The sequence below is a fragment of the Pithys albifrons genome, chromosome 21 (genome assembly GCF_047495875.1).
Source record: "Pithys albifrons albifrons isolate INPA30051 chromosome 21, PitAlb_v1, whole genome shotgun sequence".
In the NCBI taxonomy this organism is placed as follows: Eukaryota; Metazoa; Chordata; class Aves; order Passeriformes; family Thamnophilidae; genus Pithys; species Pithys albifrons.
The window spans coordinates 3,684,322-3,708,823 of record NC_092478.1 but is presented as its reverse complement, the minus strand read 5'-3'; the positions used below and the strand labels follow the sequence as shown (position 1 = coordinate 3,708,823).

The 24,502-nt window shown below is 52.9% G+C and overlaps 1 protein-coding gene across 2 annotated transcripts in view; it reads left to right on the top strand.

Moving 5' to 3' along the window:
* SH2B2 (SH2B adaptor protein 2) overlaps positions 1-21,490 on the top strand; it is a 30,909-nt gene extending 9,419 nt beyond the window's left edge. The window contains exons 2-9 of one of the 2 annotated variants that reach the window (XM_071575080.1): positions 457-1,344; positions 3,655-3,756; positions 14,422-14,513; positions 16,529-16,623; positions 16,794-16,970; positions 17,094-17,287; positions 17,999-18,170; positions 18,663-21,490. In XM_071575080.1, coding sequence (XP_071431181.1) covers positions 457-1,344; positions 3,655-3,756; positions 14,422-14,513; positions 16,529-16,623; positions 16,794-16,970; positions 17,094-17,287; positions 17,999-18,170; positions 18,663-18,976 — 2,034 coding nt within the window. In that variant the 3' untranslated portion in view covers positions 18,977-21,490. The remainder of the gene's footprint in view (positions 1-456; positions 1,345-3,654; positions 3,757-14,421; positions 14,514-16,528; positions 16,624-16,793; positions 16,971-17,093; positions 17,288-17,998; positions 18,171-18,662) is intronic. The other variant, XM_071575081.1, reaches the window with a different exon arrangement.
* Positions 21,491-24,502: the final 3,012 nt, after the last annotated feature.

The window sequence follows — 24,502 nt, the reverse complement described above, 5'->3', positions numbered from 1 at the left end:
ATTCATGTGGCAAAGGATCAGGACAGAAATAGAGAATGGAGAAAGAGAAGGACCAGCTGCTGGGTGCAGAGGGGAGGGTGCTGCCCTATGTGGGCACTGCCTCCCTCACCCTGTGGAGGGCTGTGCTGTGCCCAGGCAGATGCACAGCGAGAGAAATCCTGCAGGGTCCCTCTGGTCGGGGACTCCTTAGTGGTTTTATGAGAAATCAATAATGCTTTTGCATGGTCATAATCGTAAAATAAGTACAATTTATGGCTGCTGCCGGGGCCAAGATTTTTTCTAGTGTACGAGGCAGAGAGAGAGCGCAACACACAGACACTTTCCCTCAGTGTTTCCCTTCACACCAGAGCTGCAGACTGGCTCCTACATCATGGCGAGGGGAGACCCCCTTCTGGGGGGGCAGGGTGGGTTGCCCATGTCTGTGCCCAGGCTCACGCTGTGCCCTTGCCCCCGCAGCCCGCCGGCAGGTGGAATGGGGCAGCCATGAACGGCGATGCTCTGTGCCAGGAGCCCTCCTCCCCGCTCCCCGACTGGAGGGAGTTCTGCAAGCTGCACGCCCAGGCGGCCGCTGTCGACTTTGCCCAGAAGTTCTGCCAGTTCCTGAAGGAGAACCCCCACTACGACACCCCCGGGGCAGAAACCTCCTTCTCCCACCATTTCACCGCCAACTTCTTGGACATCTTCAGCCTGGAGGTCAGCCGGGTGTTCGTGTCTGACTCCCCCACAAAGTACAACATCGTGCCCTTTGTGGGGCTGCAGAACTGCCACGTCCCCTACGGGCGGGAGGTCACCCCGCGGAAGGAGGAGACGTCCACCGAGTCCCTGGACAGCATGGACGCTCCGCTGGGTGCCAGCCGGTACCTGACCCCGGCGCAGCAGGTGCAGGCACGCAAAGTATCCTCCTATGGCCAGTCCCGCAGCTCAGAGGACGTTTCCATCCACGCTGCTGCCAAGCCCAAGTTCAAGAAAGGCTTCTCCTTGAGGAACATGAGCTTGTGTGTGGTGGATGGTATGAAGGAGATGTGGCATCGCAAGTCCTCTCCAGAGCCGGGTGCTGAGGCTGCCCCGGGTGGCCGGAGAGCCGAGAGGGAGCCTTGGCCGGCCGGCGGCAAAGAGCCTGGTGACCCACGGGAGAAATGGACCCACAAGCTGCGCCTGTCCAAGGTGCCCTCCTCCAAGGTGGAGCTGGTGGACATCCAGAGGGAGGGGATGCTGCGCTACATGGTGGCCGATGACACGAACTGTGTGGGGAGCTCGCAGTGGCAGAAGTGCCGCCTCCTGCTCCGGAAAGCAGTGAAGGTGGAAGGAGAGAGGTTCCTCCTCGAGTTCTATGTCCCTCCAAAGGTAAGTCCTGGCTTTTCTCTGCTGTTGTTTTTATGAGCAATTCAAGCAGCAGTTGGGTTTTGCTTGGGGCTTTTATTTTTTCCACAGCTGAGCTGGGATGAAATCCAGCTCTGGTCCAGGGGGAAATCTGGTGCTGTGTGACTGAGGTGCAAATGGATGGGAAAATGTGATTGAAACCTATCCCATCTGCAGGCCAGAATGACCCTTGGTATTGTGGATGATGGTCTGTGCCTCTCACCTAAACATCCATCCTTCTGATAAAATACTAAATGTGTGTTTAAACTCAAGTGCATCTCTTTGGAGAGTGGCTCAGCACTGGCAGGGATGATGTGCATCCCTGGGGGCTGGACTGGAGACTTCCACTGTCTAGGGACTGCACAAGGCCTGGCTGGAAGGAGACAACCCAGTGTCCATGGCATGATGCCTAAAAGAGCTGGAGAGGGAATTTTGCAAGGACATGGAGTGACAGGACAAGGGAGGAATGGCTTCACGCTGACAGAGGGCAGGGTTGGATGGGATATTGGAAGGAATTCTTCCCTGTGAGGGTGGCGAGCCTTGGCACAGGTTGCCCAGAGAAGCTGTGGCTGCCCCATCCCTGGAAGTGTCCAAGGCCAGATTGGACAGGGCTTGGAGCAACTGTGACAGTGAAAGGTGTCCCTGCCCACGGCAGGGGGTTGGAATGAAATGAGCTTTAAGGTCCCTTCCAACCCCAACTATTCCATGATTTTATGCACAGAGGATCTGGTGGTTGTGGGCTGCACAGAGCTGCACATCAGCTGCACTTCAGCTGCACTTAAGAGGCAATAAACTTGGGTTAAAATGGAACAACTGCTGCTCTTAAAATATTTTAGAGACAGCTCATAGAGTGATTCTTTTTTTAGTGTATCTTGATTTGTCTCTAAAAATCAATTTTGAAATTATTTTATGGCAACTTTTATGAACATTGTCTACACTTCTGTTATAATCACACCCCACTTTGGTTTACAGCTTTCTCCCCTCATCCCATCTTGCTTTCCATCTGGCAAATGATTCAGCTGTAAAAGTGGCACCAGTCTGGCACAGCTGGAAGAAAACAGCTTTTTTCTTCAGCAGCCCACAGCTTTGTTTTTGCAAAGACCCTACAAAAACTATGGCCATGTCTTTAAATCTTTAAGAGGAAGAGCCTTCCTGGAGAAGAGGGGGTTGGAACGAGATGATCTTTAAGGTCCCTTCCAACACAAACCATTCTGTGATTCTAAGCCCCTTCTCTGGCTCAGTGATGAATTATCACCTTGTTTCCTTTCCTTTCGAAGCAGCTGCCGCCTCTTTACTGACCTTCTCCTGTGCAAACATCAAGATGGAAAAATTCCCTGGGGATGGGCAGAGCCTTGCATGGCTGAGACGTGTCTGGAGGCAGCGCTGGGGCTCTGGGACTGGCAGAAACGAAACATCCTGGAAGGGAAAAAGCAGTTTCTGTTCTGTCTTGGATGTATTTATTTTTATTTCCCAATAAAAATGGGAACTGAGCCCGTTATTGGTAACTTCCAGCCCAGAGCTCCTCGCTGGCCTCATCCCACCCCCTGCACCCAAGGCACCAGGCAATGGTTTCAGTGACTAAATTGCATCTCCACTTCCTACATCCACCATGCTCTGAATCCCAGAGCCCTGGAGAGCAGCTCTGCAGGCTCCTTTGGGGGGATTTGTTATAATTAAAACAAATATCTGGGGAATTTGTTGCTCAGCAAACACTTGGAGTGGGAGGCACCAGGTCCTGCCCCACCCCGTGGAGGCTCCAGCGGGTGCCAGGGGCCCTGGGGGAAATTCATTTTTCTTTATTTTAATGTAATTAAAATTCCCTGCATGGCTGAGGCTGCTGTGTCGTAGCTGCTCGGTTGAAATGCAGCTCCTGTGCTGGATAAACGGAGCTGCTTTCTGCATGGGAAGCCTCCCCCATCAGACAGCACAGCTCTCTCCCTGCAGATCTCCACTGGGAGAGGGTTTAAAATGGAGAGAAATAAGTGGTGTTGGCAGAGCTGGCACTTCAGCCCATGCTGGAGCAAGGAGGAGGTTTGGCAGTTAAATGCACCTCCCTGTCTTCCACTGGGCCTCCTCTTGGTTTAATTCAAAGAGCTCAGAGTTATCAGAACGGGAGGGAAATCAATGCTGTTTATTCCCCCGCTGTAATAACCACACAGGCTGAGCTGATCTTGCCTCTGAGAGCTCCACTGCGTCGTCCCCAGGGACAGTTTGATTCAATTGAGTGACTTTTTTTAATTCATTGATTTCTTTTAATTTATTTTCTTTGAGTTGCTTTTTTTTTCCTTTTCCCAGGCTTCCAAGCCCAAGGTGAGCATCCCACTGTCGGCCATCATCGAGGTCCGCACCACAATGCCACTGGAGATGCCTGACAAAGACAACACCTTTGTCCTAAAGGTGAGAGCAGGGTGTGTATCCCTATGGGAACCCCATTTGCACCTGTATCCAGCCCCTGCTGCAGGGATGCTCAGTTCCTGAGAGGATTGTTGCCTTGGTTTTCAGAGCTGGGATGCCAACAGCACTAGAGGTCCCCATGGGATCCCTGCTCCTCCACCTGACACCTGGGTATTTTGGGATCAAGCTGTTTGTCTGGCTTTCACCCAGGGGTTTGGCTTCTCTGTGTCACCAGGAGACAGGTTAAATTAGTGTACAGAGACAACCTGCAAGGGAAAATGCTCCTTGGTGCAGCTGCTGATGGTTTTGTGGCTGCCACTGCCCTGGATTTCTGGCACGTGGTGGTTGTTTCATTGACATGGGGCAACAGCACTCGGTGGTCTGGTCTAGTTGACAAGGTGGTGTTTGGTTAAAGGTTGGACTCCATGATTTTGGAGGTCTTTTTCAAACTTGATGATTCTATAGAAATAGCTGTGCAGGGCCACCGAGACCCTGAGGATCAACCACCCCATGTGAGTCTGGGGACACAACCAAAGAGTAAAAATCTTTCCAAAAAGACTTTTCCATATCATGCAGTTAATTAGGTCAGTGCTGCCTCCTGCTCTGCTGGAAGGCAACAGCCTGTTACGGCAGATCCAGGCTGAATTTTGCTGGGTCCCATCCACCATGATGATGGATGTGTTGTTGGAGATGGGTTGTGACTTCCCAATCATGTTAAATGGACTTGTGCTCTCCATCAGAGCTGTGGGGTGTGCCCAGCTGAGAGGCAGCACATGTACGTGGGGGAACACCAGCATTTTGAGCATTTTTGTGTTCTTCCTCTGCTCAAAAAACACCTCTTTCCCTAAGAGCTTCTGTCCTAAGAGTGTGTGGCAAAGCAGAGCAGAGAAGCTGGGCTTCCTGACTGAATGAACCTGCTTGAAAGCTTAGAAAACTGTGAATGCAGAGGAAGGAAAAAATTAAGCCTAGCTTTATGAAAAGCCCTGCCTGGCCCTGGCACACATTCCTATGAGAAATCATTTTCCTTGTAAAGGTCCCACTTTCCTTGTGAAGGTCCCATACCTTCTCCTGGCATCTCCTTCAGGGCACCCTCCCTGCCCCAAGGGCTTCTTGCTCTTCAACCTCAGCTCTGTGTCCACCATGGCCATGGAGGGTCATTCAGCTGTTGTCCTGTGTACCTCAAAGACCAACCTCGATGACTTCTGCTCTCCAGACTGACCAGCCCAAGGTCCTCTCTGCTTTCCTTATGGGCTCTGGAAAGAGAATGCCCCAAACTGTACATGGGGCCATGGCCTAGAGTGGATAGGAAGGATTGCTTCTCCTTTCTTCTTCCTCTTTATCCAGTCCAAGCTGATCTAGTTGCTTTCTTCGTCCCCTGAGGATGATGATGTTGACTCATGTGCAGCCTGTGGGCTGGTGTAACTCCTCAATGGTTTTGCAGAACTGCTCCAGAGTTGTGGTTCCCCAGCCCGGATGTCCATGGCAGTCAGTGGGAGGCCAGAACTCACCCCTGTCCTTGAGCTGTTTTCTTCCACTAAGCATTTCTCAGCTTCACGAAGTTCACTGGAATTCTTGTCTCACTGTTTAACATGCTTGCAGTGTGGTGTCACCCATGAATTGATCAGGCATCCTTGCCTTCCCTTGTCCTGATCATTACCAAGGAGCAGCAGCACAGAGAGCCTCTGATGGGAAGGAGCTGCTAAGCATATCCCTCAGCTTTGATCACTGGCCATTGTAAGCCATTGATCACTGCTCTTGGAATATTGCTCATCAGCTACCTCTGGTTGTGCTTTCTGGATCCCCTTACAAGTCCCACCTCAACTGTGTGGCATCAGTGTCTGAAGCGTGGCCAGTACTGAGGATGTGCCACTGCTTCTGCCCATCCCAGGGGCTGTCACGAGCATGAGCAGATGGGTTTGACTGGGTTTGGTCCTGACAGATCCCTGCTGGGGAAATTCAGCTCTGGAAGTGCTTTCTGGATGTCCAGGAGCGTCAGTTTCTCTGGCTGCTGGAGGAGAACTTTGGGCTTGCTCTCTTCCCATCTTCTGGAGCTGGAAATGCTCTATCCATCCCCATCACTAACAGATCTGTGACTGCTTCAGCCATTTCTTTAATTTACTTGGGGAATGTTCCAAACACCACCAGTCAAAAACTGCCTGATTATCAGGTACCTCCAGCTCCTGCCCTGTCCTAGCCAGGGTGCTCACCCTGCCACAGGGGAAATAGATTGTAATCGATCCTTTGTGTGACCTGAGGCAGCAAGCACAGCATGAGTCCCTCTCCTACTGCTTCCAGTCAGTCTTTGCCCTCCCCTCCCAGCTGTCAGCATGGAATGCTGTTCCCCTATTCTCACATCCAGTATTATTTGTGGCTTATTTTCTGCCCAGACCCTTCTTGCTGGGACATCTTGCTGCTCTCCCATATTTCCCCTTTGCTGGCTGGACTTGCAAAGGGCGTGAAGCAGCCCCAGGTGCTGGGGTAAAGGTTAGATGGGTAAGAGGGGAGGTGGGTGCTGTGGTTTCCCTGCTGCCTCTCAGTGTGATATGGGCCCCCAATCTCAACCTTCACACACAATATGCAGGTTGTGATGGGTGGAAAAGCCCCTGCCTTTTTTAGGAAGGTTATGATGAATGGAAAAGCCTTTGCCTTGTTCAGGAAGGTTGTGATGGGTGTGTGCTGGTTTGAAGGTGAACCAGCAGGGGAAATGAACTCACCACGAGAGAGATTATAAGTCAGAGCTAAAATTTAATAATAATATTACAATAACAAGACTGACACACAAGGGAAATTGCTTTCAACTCACAAAACCCCAGCAGTATAACCCAGTGTCCTGGGGCACAAACCCAAGGGGGTTTGTTTGCCCTTGTGCTGAGACCCCTGTGGCTCCCCCAAGTCCAGAGCAAAAGGAAAAGAAAAACCTGTTGGTGCAGGCAAGGGCTGTGGTCTGGACGAGAGCGGTGATCTCCTGCTGTCGAGGTCCTGCTGCTGCTCTGGATCCGACAAGAAGTTCCCGAGGTCTTCTTACCCACCACTTATGTACCCTCAGGGAGCTCTCAGTCCCTCCCCCTGGGCGGGGACTCACACAATGGGTGATTAACTCTGGGAGCCAGGGGGTGTTGAACTGTTGATGGCCCATTAGCAGCTCCGCCCCCCTCAGGCTGGGTGTGAAGTGATAATGGCTCCCTGGGCAGCTGCTGCTAATGGCCCATTGACCTTGGGGAATGAATAGAGGGGGTAGAATACACAGCTTTGATCACCCTCACACAGGGTTAGCTGGTCCCTCCTGCTGAACTAGGACATTATCCACCCCTTATTCTACTCCATCTAGTCATTCCCAAATTAATTCCCTTTTTACCTATACATATATATACACATATATACGATGAAACATTACAAACTCTTCTCGCTCAAAATTAGGTCCCCTTGTGGTACACATCGTGTTTCTCCATCTTTTTGCATTACCCACCAAGTGCAACCAGGCCCTTGAGCAAAGACAATCCCTCGGATGGGTTTGCCTTTGTTTGAGGTGGGACTCACCCAAACAGTCTTTCCTAACATACCTCTCATATGGACCACAGGGACTTTATCTCCATCTACAGTATTCAAGAGTTCTGATTGGGCAGGGCCAGCTCGATTGATGGAGCCCCGGGTGTTGACCAACCAGGTGGCCTTTGCCAAATGCAGCTCCCAGTGTTTGAAAGTTCCCCCACCCAACGCCTTCAAGGTTGTTTTCAGCAGTCCATTACATCGCTCAACTTTCCCGGCAGCTGGAGCATGGTAGGGGATATGATACACCCACTCAATACCGTGCTCTCTGGCCCAGGTGTCTATGAGGCTGTTCTTGAAGTGGGTGCCGTTGTCAGACTCTATTCTCTCTGGGGTGCCGTGTCTCCACAGGACTTGTTTCTCAAGGCCCAGGATGGTATTCCGGGCAGTGGCGTGAGATACGGGGTATGTCTCCAGCCATCCAGTGGTTGCCTCTACCATGGTCAGCACGTAGCGCTTGCCTTGGCGTGTTTGGGGAAGTGTGATGTAGTCAACTTGCCAGGCTTCCCCATACCTGTATTTCGACCATCGTCCACCATACCATAGAGGCTTCACCCGCTTGGCCTGCTTGATGGCAGCACATGTGTCACAGTCATGGATAACCTGTGAGACACTGTCCATGGTTAGATCCACCCCTCGGTCACGAGCCCATCTGTATGTCGCATCTCTGCCCTGATGACCAGAGGCATCATGGGCCCATCGGGCTAGAAACAATTCACCTTTATGCTGCCAATCCAGATCTACCTGAGAAACTTCGATCCTGGCAGCTCGATCCACCTGCTCGTTGTTACGATGCTCCTCATTAGCCCGGCTCTTGGGTACATGAGCATCTACGTGACGGACCTTCACACTCAGCTTCTCTACCCGGGCAGCGATGTCCTGCCACATCTCAGCCGCCCAGATGGGTTTCCCTTTGCGCTGCCAGCCGGCCTTTCTCCAACGTTCCAGCCATCCCCACAAAGCATTGGCCACCATCCACGAGTCAGTGTAAAGGTAGAGTCTTGGCCACTTCTCTCGTTCAGCGATATCCAAAGCCAGCTGAACAGCTTTCAGCTCTGCAACCTGACTTGATCCACCTTGTCCTTCAGTCGCTTCTGCAACTCGACGTGTAGGACTCCATACAGCTGCTTTCCATTTCCGGCTTGTCCCTACAATGCGGCAGGAGCCATCTGTGAAGAGAGCATATCGCTTCTCCTCTTCTGGTAGCTGGTTATATGGTGGGGCCTCCTCAGCTCGTGTCACCTGCTCCTCTTCTTCTTCAGAGGACAATCCGAAACTCTCACCTTCCGGCCAGTTAGTGATGATTTCCAAAATCCCAGGGCGATTAGGATTCCCTATCCGGGTTCGCTGCGTGATCAGAGCGATCCACTTACTCCATGTGGCATCAGTGGCGTGATGGGTAGGAGCTTTTCCTTTGAACATCCATCCCAACACTGGTAGTCGGGGTGCCAGGATGAGCTGTGCTTCAGTGCCAATCACTTCTGAGGCGGCTCGAACTCCTTCATAAGCTGCCAGGATCTCTTTCTCAGTTGGGGTGTAGCTGGCCTCAGATCCTTTGTATCCCCGACTCCAGAATCCCAGCGGTCGTCCTCGAGTCTCCTCAGGTACTTTCTGCCAGAGGCTCCAGGATGGGCCATTCTCCCCGGCTGCAGTGTAGAGCACATTCTTCACATCCTGTCCTGTCCTGACTGGCCCAAGGGCTACTGCATGGGTAATCTCCTGTTTAATCTGCTCAAAGGCTTGTTGTTGTTCAGGGCCCCACTGGAAATCATTTTTCTTCCGTGTCACAAGGTAGAGAGGGCTTACAATCTGACTGTACTCAGGGATATGCATCCTCCAAAAGCCCACGGCACCTAGGAAAGCCTGAGTTTCCTTCTTGCTGGTCGGTGGGGACATAGCTGCTATTTTGTTGATCACCTCTGTTGGAATCTGACGACGCCCGTCTTGCCACTTCACTCCTAGGAACTGAATTTCCTGAGCAGGTCCCTTGACCTTACTTCGTTTAATGGCAAAACCAGCTCTTAGGAGAATCTGGATTATCTTCTTTCCTTTCTCAAAAACCTCCCCTGCTGTGTTCCCCCACACAATGATGTCGTCGATGTACTGTAGATGTTCTGGAGCCTCACCCTTTTCCAATGCAGTCTGGATCAGTCCATGGCAAATGGTGGGACTGTGTTTCCACCCCTGGGGCAGTCGATTCCAGGTGTACTGCACCCCCTTCCAGGTGAAAGCGAACTGCGGCCTGCACTCTGCTGCCAACGGAATGGAGAAAAAGGCATTGGCAATGTCGATGGTGGCATACCACTTGGCTGCCTTGGACTCCAGCTCATACTGAAGCTCCAGCATGTCCGGCACAGCGGCACTCAGGGGGGGCGTGACCTCATTGAGACCACGGTAATCCACCGTCAGCCTCCACTCTCCACTGGACTTTCGTACTGGCCATATGGGGCTATTAAAGGGTGAGTGAGTCTTGCTGACCACCCCTTGGCTCTCCAGCTCACGAATCATCTTGTGTATGGGGGTCACAGAGTCTCGGTCAGTGCGGTATTGCCGACGGTGCACCGTGGCTGCGGCCAGCGGTACCAATTGTTCTTCAACTTTCAGTAGTCCCACAGCAGAAGGGTCCTCTGAGAGGCCAGGCAAGGTGCTCAGCTGTCTGATTTCCTCTGTCTCCACAGCAGCTATGCCAAAGGCCCAACGCAGTCCCTTTGGGTCTTTGAAATATCCATTCCTCAGGTAGTCTATGCCAAGGATACATGGGGCTTCTGGACCAGTCACAATGGGGTGTCTATGCCATTCCTTCCCAGTCAAGCTGACTTCAGCTTCCAGTACAGTCAGCTGTTGGGATCCCCCTGTCACCCCAGAAATAGAGATGGATTCTGCCCCAACGTATCCTGATGGCATCAACGTGCATTGTGCACCAGTGTCCACTAAAGCTTTGTATTTCTGTGGGTCTGATGAGCCAGGCCACCGAATCCACACAGTCCAATAAATCCGATTGTCCCTCTCCTCTACCTGGCTAGAGGCAGGGCCCCCCTAATTCTGGTCATGGTATTCACTGCGCTCTCCCTGTGAATATGACCGGGAGGTTCCTTCAAGAGGATCGGGCATAACATCATCATTCCTATACTGTCTGGAGCCTTGCCCACGAGAGACCGGAGCAGCCTTCAACCTTGAAGAATTCCCTGTGTTAGTTGTGCCTCTTTGCAATTCACGTACCCGAGCTGCTAAGGAAGAGGTGGGTTTCCCATCCCACTTTCTCATATCTTCTCCATGCTCATGGAGGTAAAACCACAGATTGCCGCGTGGAGTGTACCCTTTCTCCTTAGCTGGAAGACGCCTGCTTCTGATGGCAGAGACTCTCGTTTGTTCTGGAGAGATATGGAAGAGTCCTTCCTTAATCTTCTCTTCCAGTTCAGCCAGTTTTGTTTCCACAGCTGAGACGTGGGCTCGTAATGGAGCAGTGACAGTATCTTCATAAATCCTGAGTTTGCTGACCAGTGCACCCACCTTGTCTTCTCCCTCTCTCCACTGCAATGTTGCAAGGTAGCGAGAATACATTTCTGGCCCAAGTCGTGCAAATTTTAACCACATCTGGGATGTGCACTGGACACCATCTGGACTTTTAGGGAATCTCTCATCCTCTGAAAAGATTATCTCCAGTACGGCTAATTCCCTTAAGCACCGGATACCTTGTTCCATCGTGTTCCATTGTCCTTGCTGTACGTGGAGGTCCTCCTTACAAAGATATCTCTCCCTCACGCTTGACAACAGTCGCCGCCAGAGGCTGAGAGTTTCCTGTCTCTTTCCAATGCCCTGATCAATGACAACATCTCGAGAAAGGGATCCCAGCTGCCTTGCCTCACTCCCATCTAGAATTGTATCATTGGCTGCAGCATCCCAGATTCGAAGTAGCCAGGTCAAGATGGACTCATTTGCCTGTCGTGTGAACTCTCTCCGGAGCTCACGCAGCTCTCCCAGGGATAGGGACCGGGTGATTATTTCTGGCTCCATTTCTTCTGCTTGAGACGAAGGTCCTGACTCTTCCTCATCATGCGCTATACGAACTGATTTGGTCTTTGATTTTCTTTTCTGGACAGGGGCAACTGCTATCGGTTTCTGTTGTCCTTCTGGCTCCTCCATGGTTTGTGTGGACATGGTGCTGGTTGATTTGTTTCCCTTTCTCTCTGGCTCAGCTGTGGTTTGTGTGGGCATGGTGCTGGTTGATGTGTCTCTTCTCTCTGACTCGGCCATGGTTTGGGTGGACATGGTGCTGGTTGATGTATCTCTCTTCCTCTCTGGCTCAGTCATGGTCTGGGTGGACATGCTGCTGGTTGATGTATCTCTCTTCCTCTCTGGCTCAGCCGTGGTTTGGGTGGACATGGTACCTGTGGATTTGCTCCTTTTCTCCTCCTCCTGATGATGCTGTACCACCCCAAGCAGTGTGCGGTAGGCAGTGGCCAGGGCCCAGCAGGTTGCTGTGAGCTGCACCTCTCTGGGACTACCAGAGCATCTTCCTCTCACATAGCTTAGCATTTTGGCAGGGTCCTGCAGTTGTTCTGGGGTGAATTTCCAGATCATTTGGGGAGAGAAGGTCTCCAAATACTGGCCCATATCTTCCCACTTCCCGTGCCACTCAACATCATCCACTCCCAGGGCAGGCCTCCAACAAGTCTCCTTAGAGAGCCCAGTTCTGACCCTAAACATGGTGTATACAGTACAGAGGAGACAAAGCAACACTAACAGCAAGATTATGCTGTCCCTAACATCAAAAGGAAGCTCAATATTTTCAATGATTGTTGTAGCAGAGGTGAAAAGGTGGAAGTAACCATCTCCGCCTGTTTTCCCCACAGTCTGGGTGCTATTTTTAATGAGACCCCAGAGGTAACAACCCAAACCAGGACAGGCACACCAGACTGAATATACATTCACAATGAAATTCATTGCTTCTGATGTTATGACAACATAAACATAGTATATTAATAAAGCAATTTTGATCCTTCTCCCTGGTATTAAAGAGAGCATCAAAACAGGCACATGGTTCCCCATGTGTCGAAATATGAACAGGCCCAGATACAGCATCCACATGAATACATCAAGCAACATGGTAGTCAGGGGGTTTCTGTATCCAAATACACAAAATGAAATTGTAATTCTGACTTCTCTCTCGTGGCCCCACGTTGGGCGCCAAAAGATGTGCTGGTTTGAAGGTGAACCAGCAGGGGAAATGAACTCACCACGAGAGAGATTATAAGTCAGAGCTAAAATTTAATAATAATATTACAATAACAAGACTGACACACAAGGGAAATTGCTTTCAACTCACAAAACCCCAGCAGTATAACCCAGTGTCCTGGGGCACAAACCCAAGGGGGTTTGTTTGCCCTTGTGCTGAGACCCCTGTGGCTCCCCCAAGTCCAGAGCAAAAGGAAAAGAAAAACCTGTTGGTGCAGGCAAGGGCTGTGGTCTGGACGAGAGCGGTGATCTCCTGCTGTCGAGGTCCTGCTGCTGCTCTGGATCCGACAAGAAGTTCCCGAGGTCTTCTTACCCACCACTTATGTACCCTCAGGGAGCTCTCAGTCCCTCCCCCTGGGCGGGGACTCACACAATGGGTGATTAACTCTGGGAGCCAGGGGGTGTTGAACTGTTGATGGCCCATTAGCAGCTCCGCCCCCCTCAGGCTGGGTGTGAAGTGATAATGGCTCCCTGGGCAGCTGCTGCTAATGGCCCATTGACCTTGGGGAATGAATAGAGGGGGTAGAATACACAGCTTTGATCACCCTCACACAGGGTTAGCTGGTCCCTCCTGCTGAACTAGGACATGGGTGGAAAAGCCCTTGCCTTGTTTGGGGAGGTTGTGATGGGTGGTAAAAGCCCCCTGCCTTTTCCAAGGAGGCCACGCTAGAATAGCTTCTGCTAAATTGCCTAAAAATGAGCAGACAACGTGTCCCTGGCACCCATCAGACACTGAGCACATGCAGTTTTTTCCATTGCACAAGCAGGTGCTTGCAAAATACCCAAACCCTGCACGTGCTTTGCTTGCTGTCATGCTTTGCATGAGTGAGCGGCCCCGTCTCTCACGTCAGCTTCATGTGTTGTCCTCAGAAAGCCAGAGAAGCTCCTTTCCTCTGATTGAACAAATTAGGGGGGATCTTTGCTGCTGCCCTACACCTCTGCTTGGTTCAGGATCATCGTGCACAGCCCAGGCTGCAGCAGGGACCAGCTCGCTGCTCATCCCCAGCTGGGGCTCCGCTCCCTGCCCTCACTGCTTATTTTCAGGACAGTGATTCAGTTGTTTGTGATTAATTTAATTTGCTTGGAGGTTGTCTCAGCTGGCAATGTGATACCCTCCTGGAGTCAGGATTGCTTTGCCAGCTCAGGAATGTGATGTATAAGGCTCTGTGAAGGATGCAGGGAAACATGCCAGAGGCACACAGCATCTCGTGGCATCTGTGTCCACTGATTTGGGGGCCTCTGGGTTCTCCCCATCCCCAGAAAGCCACAGCTCCTTTGGACTTGACATTTTAGAGGCTCTTTTGCATCTTGATTTATTTTTTCCTGTGAAATTGGGTTTCTCTCCCACCCTGTTACAATCAGAAATCAAAGCCTCATGGACCAGCAGGCAAAAAAGATAATACAGGAGGGGTTTACACTCCTGGGTCTGGACTGTGGCAGGACTTTGGGGCAGAGAGCAGTGTGGCTTCTGCTCTACCTATTCAGAGCTAGTTTTTGGGGGACACTGAGGTGCCCCAGAGTGAGAGATGCTCTCTGTGCTGGTGCATAATGCCAGGTACCCCTGATGCTGCCAGCCAGGTGTGGGTTTGCCACAGAGGCTGTCAAAACTTTCTAAAAAAAACTTTTGATACATGTGCTATTAGCAGTGGGGTGAGAATTTTCCTCTGAGCCCTGGCTTTGGTCAGGGGTCACCCCTGGGCACACCAGAGCATCTCTGTGGGTCAGCCCTCTGTGCCCCTGTGCTGGGATGGGGCAGGACACTGCTCCTCTCCTGTTTAATAGCAGCAGGGGGGTGTGGGGACCCAGCTGGGTTATGGGGGTCATGCTTCACCCCAGGGTGGGTGGCAGGACCCCAGCACAACTCACAGCATCCCACATTGCCTGCAGGTGGAGAACGGAGCCGAGTACATCCTGGAGACCATCGACTCCCTGCAGAAGCACTCCTGGGTGGCAGATATCCAGGACTGCATCGACCCTGGGTAAGGATTGCTGGGGGAAGGGGCCCTAACAGCCAGCTTCTAAAGTTTTTATACTGTATTTGAGCTATTTTCCATGTTTTTTTCCAGTCTAGCATCCATGATAAATTTAAGATTCTGCTGGTTAAATCGATTTATTTATGTTTCTATCACAGTGGCATGAATGCTATCATTGAAGTCACAACTCAGCCAAAACCTCTCATCTGCTGTTTCATCAGCCCATCCAGCAGGTTATGTGTTAGGGAGGTTTGTGCCTGATGTTGCTGTCCTTCAGCTAGCTCAGACAGGCCCAGCCTCTGGCAAGACACTGGCACTGCCCTTCTTGGCACAATTTTGGAAAAACAAGGTGCCTATGCTTGCAGAGGTGAAACCCTCAAGCAAACCTGGAACAGGGGCTTGGAGAGGCTCCTGCTGCCTCCAGGCTGCCTTTGCCCCCTTCTGCTGGAGAGTTGGTTACTGTGGAGGCTGCATCTCGTGGGGAAGATGCACTGATGCACTCCAGATCGTTGCTCCTCCTGCTCCTTTTCCTGTTTGCTAAAACCTATAATTCATTGGCACAGGTTGCCCAGAGAAGCTGTGGCTGCCCCATCCCTGGCAGTTTCCAAGGCCACACTGGACAGGGCTTGGAGCAACCTGGGCTAGTGGAAGGTGTCCCTGCCCATGGCAGGGGGTTGAACGAGATGAGCTTTAAGTTCCATTCCTCCCCAAACCATTGCCTGATTCTATAACTCAAGAAGCAATGCTGAGGCTGGGCTGCTGACAGAGGCAACGCTGGGAAAAGGCCCGTTTTTCCCCACTGCATGTTTCAGTGCCAGTTTTCCAGTCGGGGCCAAGCACCACGGCCGTGCTCCCCTCAAGCCACCGCAGGAGCCGCCGGCATCCCTGCGCCAGCCCCTCTGGCAGCCTCCCAGCCTCTTCTGTTTGCTTAGCACCCAGCGCCGTCCCGCTCTGGCCTCCGGACGTGACTGTAAAGCAAATAATAATGAACTCCAGAGCAAATAATAATGAGCTGTTTAATACACCGACACACACTCCCAGTGCCAAGAACGAATTTTCAGTCAGCTCCCGATGCTTTTGCCAAGGGCTGCGTGCTGGAGCCGCTGCGTGAGCGCCCGGCGACGGCTTTTCTGCAACGCGCTGTTGGTTTTGGTTTCCTTCCTCCCTTCTTGTTTTTAACCGGCTGCAGCTGAATGATTCCCAATGGCTGATTCACTTACTGGCCACTAAATAATTCAGCAGCTCACGAGGGAGTCGTTGCCACCCACACAGACGCTTCCTGCTGCCTGTGCCCACGTGGCCGCTGTTAAGCAAGAGTAGCCCAGTGCTGCTGGCAGCTCTGGCAGTGCCCGGCTCCTTCTGACAGTCAGGATAAAAATAGGCTGTGGAGCAACTCAGATGCTTTTGCAAGAAGGATGCTGAAGTGCACAGGGAGGGTTGGGAGCAGGGATGCTCTGTGGGGCCTGCCCCACCTTGCTCTATTTCCACTTGCTGTCTTGCTTCAGGCCTCCTGGTTTAGGGTTTTTTTTTTTGATGTCTTTTCGTACTGTAATTCCTGTGGGTTGGTAATTTCCTTTGCAGAGGGTGAAAGTGGAAGCACCCTCAGGTGGAAGCTGGTGGTGGGATTGTGTGTGGGTGCACCAATGTCTTGCAAAGCAAAGTGCTGAGGGTCAAGGTGACAGATTTCCATCCAAACCAACAAGCACAACCCTGCAGCTGGGACAAACCAGCATGACCTGTGTAGGGTGGGTGTTCAAGGGTTTAATCCCTCCCACGCCGGTTTCTCACCCTCAAAAAACCATGTTATTCGGTGGCTGCTCTGCCTCTCTATGCTGTTGGTGCTTCTGTTCATGGCAGCTCCTCAGGTGAAAGCAAAGAGTCTTGAGATGTTCTCCTGGATCACAGCTGGAGTTTTGTTTGGTTGAGTCTCCATTCCATGCCAGTGAGTGGAGGTGCAACACGTGTGTGTGTCTGTAGTGTGTCAGCCAGCACGTGACTGTCTGCTCTGTGCTCTCTCCCAGGGACAGCGGGGACGACATCGAGCTGGTGTCCTGTGCACAGGGAGCCTGTCTGCCAGGCAGGACAGCTTCCTCCAGCTGCGAGTTCCTGGCTGATGGTAAGGACCTACATCTGGGAAAGTCTGGAGTCCCTCAAAGCCATAACGTGTCTCTGGGAGCCAAGGGTATCCAACACGGTTGCCTTCAGAGCAGGACAGCCCCCAGTTTTGTCCAGTGATGATGGGTGATGCTGAGCCATGAGCTCACCCCTCTGTAAATTCCCTTCCAGATGTGCCCAGGCCACCAGACAGATGTGCCCTGCCCAGCGCTCACAACCCCACCACGGCCACCGCCGTCCCTGTGCCCCCTGGCCGGGGCAGGGACTCCCTGGGGGAGCTCCTCACCCATGTCCCGCTGGAGAACTTCCTGCAGACGCTGGAGTCCTCCTCCCCTGCACATCTCACAGGTACTGGGATGCAGGATGTGGCCCCAGCATCTCGCTCTTGAGGGTGCATGGAGAGAGAGGAGGAAGGGGTGGGAGTGGGTGGTGTCCAGGTGCTCCCTAAAAACCTGCTGTCCTTGCGGGCAGGGGAGGACAGCGAAGCAGAGGCAGAGATCAACCTCTCTGACTTCCCCTGGTTCCACGGGACGCTCTCTCGGATCAAGGCGGCTCAGCTGGTGCTGTTTGGGGGTGCCCGGAGCCACGGATTGTTCGTCATCCGGCAGAGCGAAACGCGGCCGGGGGAGTACGTGCTGACCTTCAACTTCCAGGGGAAAGCCAAGGTGGGTGTCCTCTGCTTCTCTGGGAACATCAGAGCCAGCCCTGCCCAGCACCCCGGGTTCCTTCCTGCTCTTCAAGCAAGCGAGTGCCATGCAGTGACTCCAAACACAGCAGCTCTGCAGGGAGGTGCACCCTGACAGGGCATCCCCCAGGACCACCTGCCCTTGTCCCCCAAGAGCCCTCTGTACCCTGCCCAGCCCCTGCTACACTTTCCTGGCTGGATCAGTGCCTGCTATACCAGCATAAGGTTTAATATTATTCAATAAGCCCAGCCTAGCCTGGCACATCATCCCCTGCCCTCTCTTTTTTTGGCCTGTGTCACAAAGTACACAGATGCACTATGGAGAACCAACTCAGATAAAGTTTTCTGCTGCATTTGTATCAGAGAGAACTTTTGGCGCATGCTGTTCTTGTCACCTGTCTTGCAAGAAGTAGTTCAGGTGGGCTGGGGGCTTCCCCAGGCTGTCTGTTAACCAGGATTGGAGCTTCAGCCCCACTAGTTGCGCCCTTCTCTGGGTTTTTCTTTATGGTTTCATCCCTAGGAGGGGCCAAACTTCTGGGGCTGTAGGAAACACCCTGCAGCAGGTTAAAAATAGCAATCCTATGTTAGGAGCAAACCTCCCTTGGCTGATGGAGGTGGCTCCTGCTGGCGATTGCAAGGGTGGTCTCACCCTCGCAGTCCCCATCTCACTTGCTGACCCCTGTGCTTGCAGCACCTCCGCCTGTCACTGAATGAGAGTGGGCAGTGCCACGTGCAGCACCTCTGGTTCCAGACCATCTTTGACATGCTGCGCCACTTCCACACACATCCCATCCCTTTGGAGTCGGGTGGAGCTGCCGACATTACCCTTCGCAGCTACGTGGTGGCCCAGAGTCCGCAGCCCGGTGGGTGCTGGGGTTGGACAGGGGCAGGGCTGCTTGTGGAGGGTTGGGTGTGAGGTTGGGCTGGGATCTTGTGTGGACCTAAAAGGGACTGATCCTGAGATTCCCTCCCTAAAGCTGTGCCCTTAATGATAACGTGTGGCTCTAGAAATGTGCCAAAGCAGAAGTTATCGCATTGAAGGCAGGCAGGGAGCACCACACAGCAGCAGGGCTGTGCAGGCATGACCCAGTCCCCTGGCTGTGGGTCAGTCCCCTGACTCAGGCAGGAGAGGAGCAGAAGGGTCTGTGGGGCTTGGAGTGTCCTGCTGTGCTGGGGGAGAGTGGGCAAGGAGGGCTGGGGGAGCAAAGGGTCATGGATGGGAAGGGTGTGCAAGGAGAGTTGGGGAAGGACAGGGTCAAGGATGAAGAGGGTGGGCATGGGCAGGGTGCCAGTGAGGGGTGGGGGGGGCTGAGCCCACAGGCAGCACTGGAGTCAAGCTCTTGTCTCCCTTGCAGACGCCGGCCCTCCGCCACCCCTTGTGTCACAGCCACCAGGCTGCCGGGTCGACCTGCCACCTCCACACTACTTCTGTAGCACAGCACCCACCGGCCCGCCGGCCCCACCGCCCACTGAGGGGGTGGCCGTGGCCCCCGCTGTCACTGTCCCCACACCCTACCACCGCCTGGAGGGTACCCTGGGCCCCCGGAACCGCAGCGACAGCACCGAGCGCCGGCCTGAGCCCCCCGCTGCCAGTGCTGAGGACTACCATGAGGCTGACAGTGCCCGGAGCCGGACCCGGGCGGTGGAAAACCAGTACTCCTTCTACTGAGCTCTCCATGCCTGGGGGCTGAATGGTGGGGGGAAGCGGGGCAGCCATGCCCCTCATCGCTGCATCAGCCTCACCACCTCCTCCTGCCACCACCAGCAACCGAGCCGGGACGTCCTTCTCACTCCCTGCTGCTTTTGGGAGCTGTGTCAGCAGCAGGCGATGTCCCAGCTGGACCTGGCACCAGCCTCCAGATTGGAGCAGTGCTGGAGGTTTGGGAGGCTGAAAGAGTCAGTGCCATTTTGGAGCTTGCAGCCCCTCCTTTTTCCATCTGGACCAAGAGTTCTCCCAGTGCCAAGCCCAGCTCCCTTCATCTCCTGGGTATGACCATCGTGGAATGGCAGTCCAAAGCTGTGACAGGCTCCATCCTCCAGCCAAAATACCTTGGCACATCCATTCTGGGGCGAGAGCCCAGCATGGCCAACATCCTTCTGGCACCATCACCCTGCAAAGCAGCTGCTGAGGGACTCTGGCATTTCAGGATGTCCATGGAAACTGCAGATCTACATGCAGAGACTTTTCTCACACACATGGATCACTGAGAGGGTACCACTGCAGAGGTCTGAGGGTTTATCCAGGCTGGCTTTTGGGGCTCCCTCTGAGGCATGTGTTTCCCACCCTCTGCCAGGAGGTTTTTTTCCAAAGCTTAATGAATTGCATTCAAGGAAGAGTTTTCCTGCTGTCCTGCCTTTTGTGTTCCTTTGTTTCCCTTCTCTCCTTATCATACCTCCAGAGAATCCCTGAATAACCCCTTTCTTCCTCCCCCTCTTTGCTTTTTCAAAACTAAGCCCTCTGCAAGGGCATCAGCTCAGCCTTCTGCTTGCTCTTTGCCACAGCTGGGCAATGTTTTCCATTGCTCAAGGCAAACCTTGGAAAGTATGACAACAGCCCCGCTTTGCATCAGTTGTTGGTCATTTGAGATATTGAGGGAGTCGGGCAGAAGACAGGGACTGTGTGTGGAAGTGAGGGACAGCCTTGCCCTGCAGGTGCTCAGCTGGGCTCCCAGGAATGAAAACACTACACATCTTCAGTAAATGCTATTGAAGGTTGTTTTTTCTTGGACAAATAGAAATGCCAAAGAAGAGCAAAAGGAGTGGGGCTGGTGCCAAGTGGGTGAGCTTCCAGCCAGCACAGGGGGCCAGGCTAGGCTGATGGGCAGGATTGCTCTTGCCAGTGGTTGATGTCCCTCCCAGGCAGCTGTAAGACCCTGCCAGCGAGGGCTGGAGCAGCACTGCTGCCAGGAAGGACCAGGTAGTGCAGTTGTCACCACTGCTGGGTGGTGTTTGACAGAGCAGTGCAGCCACATGCACCTAGAGCAGGAGAAGGAGATCCCTGATGGGTGTGAGCCCTGGAAGAGAGTAGAAACCTGCTGTGGATAGGTGTGCACTACATTGATGCTTCTCCTGCAGGTCGTGAAAGCCTTTAGGATGGTTTCACAGGCCAGGGTTTGTGTGCCTCATATGGGGTCCTCCAGAAGGGCAGCTTTGCTTGCAAAGCGCTTGCATGTCGCTCTTGGTTTGCCTCACACAGCTTGTCCTACCCAGTGCCAGGCCCTCCTGGCTCCTTGTGTGGCTGCCAGGTCTGGGTGACTGTGCTCACAGGACCTGAGCCAAGTGGCCTTGGAGTGTCTGGATAGGTCTCTGGGTAGAGCAGACCCCACCACAGCAGGTAGAAGTTACCACGTAGTGCAAAAAGCCAAGCCACAACCTAACTCAAAAAAACCCGCTTGAATTTCCCTGGAATTGGGTTGGGCCAAATTTTTATTTTTTAGGTGCCTTCTTTCCTGAGCTAGCAAAGCACATCCCCAGTGCTCCAGTCACTTGTACCTCTCACTTCAAGAGGACAGGGAAGGTGTCCCCAAGGCTCCTCGCCTCCTCCTGCCATGTGAGCTCTGCCTTTCTGGCCTATAGGTGTGTGAGATGAGAGCTGGTGGATCTCATTCCTGCAGGAAATGCCACCTTCTCCCCAAGGCACATGGCCCTGGAGAGAGCAGCAGGAGCAGTTTGGTTTGTTCAGGGTATTTCTCCTTCCCCAGTTCAGCTAAAACCCAGCTTGGAGGAGCCCATGCAGCAGGGAGAGTCTGGGTGCTCTGGGTTGATGGGTTTAACATAGACATGCTCCCTTCACACACGCAGTGGATGAGGGAGGATCTCTGGGTATGGCACAGACATCATCACTCTGGTTCCTCAGGAGGTTCCAAGGGGCCAGGTGGCTGGATGGGAGCACTGCCTTACAGACCTTCAGATACTGGCTGGTTTCTCACCTTCTATGTCATGGGATAGGAAAAGGAGGGGGAGGCAATGATCTGCGAGCAAAAATGTTAATTTGTAAATAGGGAAGAGTCTGGAAGAGTTTACTGTTGTGTAGAATAAATTAATTTTATTTAAAAAAAAGAGGGAGGAGGGACTTGTTAAACAAATGGAGAAGTCGAGTTGCGGTTTTAAAATAAAATCACTTGCAAAAAGGGTGGCACGTGAGCGTGAGCTTGGGGGTTTGCTGGATTTGCTACATGAAAAAGGAGAGGGAGGATGCTGTCATATCACATGTGTGTAGCCCTCGTTGCTGTCTGGAGGCAGTTGGGGCTGGGCTCAGTCTGTCTCTGCCTGATGGAGTGCACTGAGGAGGGAGGAGAGGGGTATTTTTCTCACTACTGAGCAGAGGGAGGAGGAGGATGGGTCCAGGCTGCACAGGACAGGGTTTTGTCTCCTCCCAGTCTGTTATTTTCTTTGTCTGGTTTGTCACTGGTGCAGGTTGGAATGTCTCCATCCACAAAGCAGTGTGGATAATAGGGAATGAGCAGCCCTGGGGTGTGAAGATGGACCTCTCTTGCAAAAGGCCTGTGAGAGCATCTCCCAGCAGCCATTCCCCCTAATCTGTCATTCCCCCTCCTGTGCCTTCATCTCTCCTGGAAGGCAGTGCCTCATGCTCTGACGTTATATGTCTTTCTAGTTTGCTCTTTTCTGCTGAGAATCCCCTGGGAAAACTGGGGCATTGTCCCAGACTGTTGTGTCACAGCTAAGCTGCGTGACAGACGCAGCTAACACATGGCTTTTAAGGGGGTGGAGGGAGCTGCTCAGTTCAGGAATCAGGCCACAGTTGTGTCATGATCCATTCACAAAAGTACTCCCTCCCCAAAACGCTCCAGAGCCTGTGCACTGCTCCTGGAGAGCTCATTCATCAGGAGCTGGGCAGCTGGGGAGGTGACAGCCTCTCCTTATGGATGACTTTGTTGCCCTCAAGCCTGGCACTGAGGGATGTGCCTGCAGGACAGCTGCTCCTCATGCCTAAACCTAAACCATTCACACCTCACCTTATTAGCAAATTGACTAATTACAGTATCAGCCTTGCTGGAAAACATCCCTTCCTTTCCTTTCATAGGATTCCTGTGAGGCAGGGACAGGATGCAACAGCCCTTTGCATCTTAACAGGGAGACGTGATAGTGAAACCAGGGGAAGCATCCTCAGTGTGTGGGCTGGGCTGGATTCCATGCCAGCAGTGCCCTCTGCCCAGGGCTGGAACAGGGCTGGTCTGCAGGGATGCTGGACTAGTCTGTGGGGATGCTGGCTCTGAGCTGTGCCCTGGCAGAGACGACGAACAGGACAAAAATGGGAAGGGATTTCAGCAGTGCAGCCGCCCACATTTCACGTGGGTGTTGGAGCTCCACAGCTGCTCCTGCCTGACGTGCAGGGTCTGTCTCAGCAAAGGCTTGCAGTGCTTCCAGAAGGATCCCTTTGGTAGGAAAGCTCAGAAACACAAGTGAGCTTTGATACAGATCAGGGAGCTGAGTTTTGTTGTTTGGTTTGCACTGACCTATGAAAACACTTCCCTGTTCTAATGCAAATATCCTGACCTCAATAAGCCCAGTTTTGCCCAGATCCCGGCCCAGCACTGATTTCATGGGCTTTGTATTTTGATGAAATACTTTCTATTTTTGAATCACACAATAACAGTCTTGCACCCCCCAGCCTAGACAGGTATATTTTAAAAGTAGTATGTGCATAACACATCAAGAGTCTGTATCGATTCCCTAGACATGCAGGTTGAGAGTGAGATGCTTCCAGGCCTCTCTCCCCACGGTTTGCATGGGCTCTGTTGGATGACAGGCAGCTGCCTGTTTGTTTCCCAGGGCTGTGAGCTGTCACTGGCACAAGACATGGTTTGGGCAAGTGAATCCAGCTGCCCAACTGCTCCCTGCAGCCCTTGGGCTGCCATGCTGCCTTCCTCGGGACTGGAAGGCAGCTGATGCCTCCCTCCTGTGATTTTGGGAGCTGTGTGTCTGGAGAGGTGGTCGTGAGGAAGAAACAGGGTAGCACCTTAGGGGTTAGTGAGCTAAACCTGCCTGTGCTGTGCTCAGGACTAAGCAGAGAGTAAAAACTCAAACCATTTGCAGTTCTGCTTCTAAAATGCTTTCTGCAGTGACTGAGCAGGGACAAGGGCATGTACCTGCCCAGCCTCTGCAGTGGCACTGGTGTCTCCCTGGCAGGGCTGAGCTCAGCCTGGCACTGTAAGGTTTCTGTCCTGGTGGGCTGAAGAGGACCCAAGGCTGGGAGAGCCGCGGGCACAGGAGCTGAGGAGCTGGCAGACAACATGGGGGAAGCTGTTTGCATTGCTCCAGCCAGGGCTGAGACTGCAAGGATGCCTTCCAGGACCAGCGGCCAGCTGGGAACTCAGCCAGCACTAAATTCACACCATTCTTTTACAAATCAGGTTGGTAAGACAAACACGAGGCACAAACTAGTGTGATTTCCATAGCAACCTCAGTGAGGGTTGAAAAGTCTTTTGTAAACACAGGGCTGAACCTGAGGATCAGCTCCGATTTTCTCCACGGAAGCGAGTGGGGGCTTAATAAATTCAGGTCATATAAAAGAAGCATAAATCTCAGAAGGAGCCATTCCCAACCTCTCCGTTCCCCTTTCTGTCACCCTCTCCACATGCACAGCACGAAGCTGTCTGAAACCCAGAGCCCAACTTCCCTGCTCCAGCTTATCTCCATAAACTACACAAAGGCTTATGCCCCTCTTCCATTGCAGCTGACCTTTAGTAGCTAATTCTCTGACGCACACACAGCCCAAGCACATGCCATGCCATTTCTGTAGGGCCACAGCGACTTGAAAAGAAATTTGGCTTGCAGAGGAACCTGATCGCAGCCAGCTCCAGCTCCTCTTCCCCGCTCACGGCTTCCTCCAGCCCCGTCAGGCAAGCGTGGGTTTGGGTGTACAATCCCTCAGCTCGTCCAAGCGCTGCTCCTGCAAAGCCCAGATACGAATACGAATGCAGACAACAGCGCAGCATCCCCCTGCCTGCTACCTGCCCACATCTCCCAGCGCCTGGCAAGGCTGTGCCGTGGGGAATGGCACTGCCGTTCATCACTGTCAGCAGACAAAGCCCGCGGGCAGCGCTGGTTAATTACCGAAGTGACACGAACAGATGGTGCAGGCAGTCTGCCACCGAGCCACTGGGAAGTCCCGTATCGCTTACACCGTCACGGGGAAAGGATTTGGCAGGGCTGAGGGTGCCGGTGAAAAACA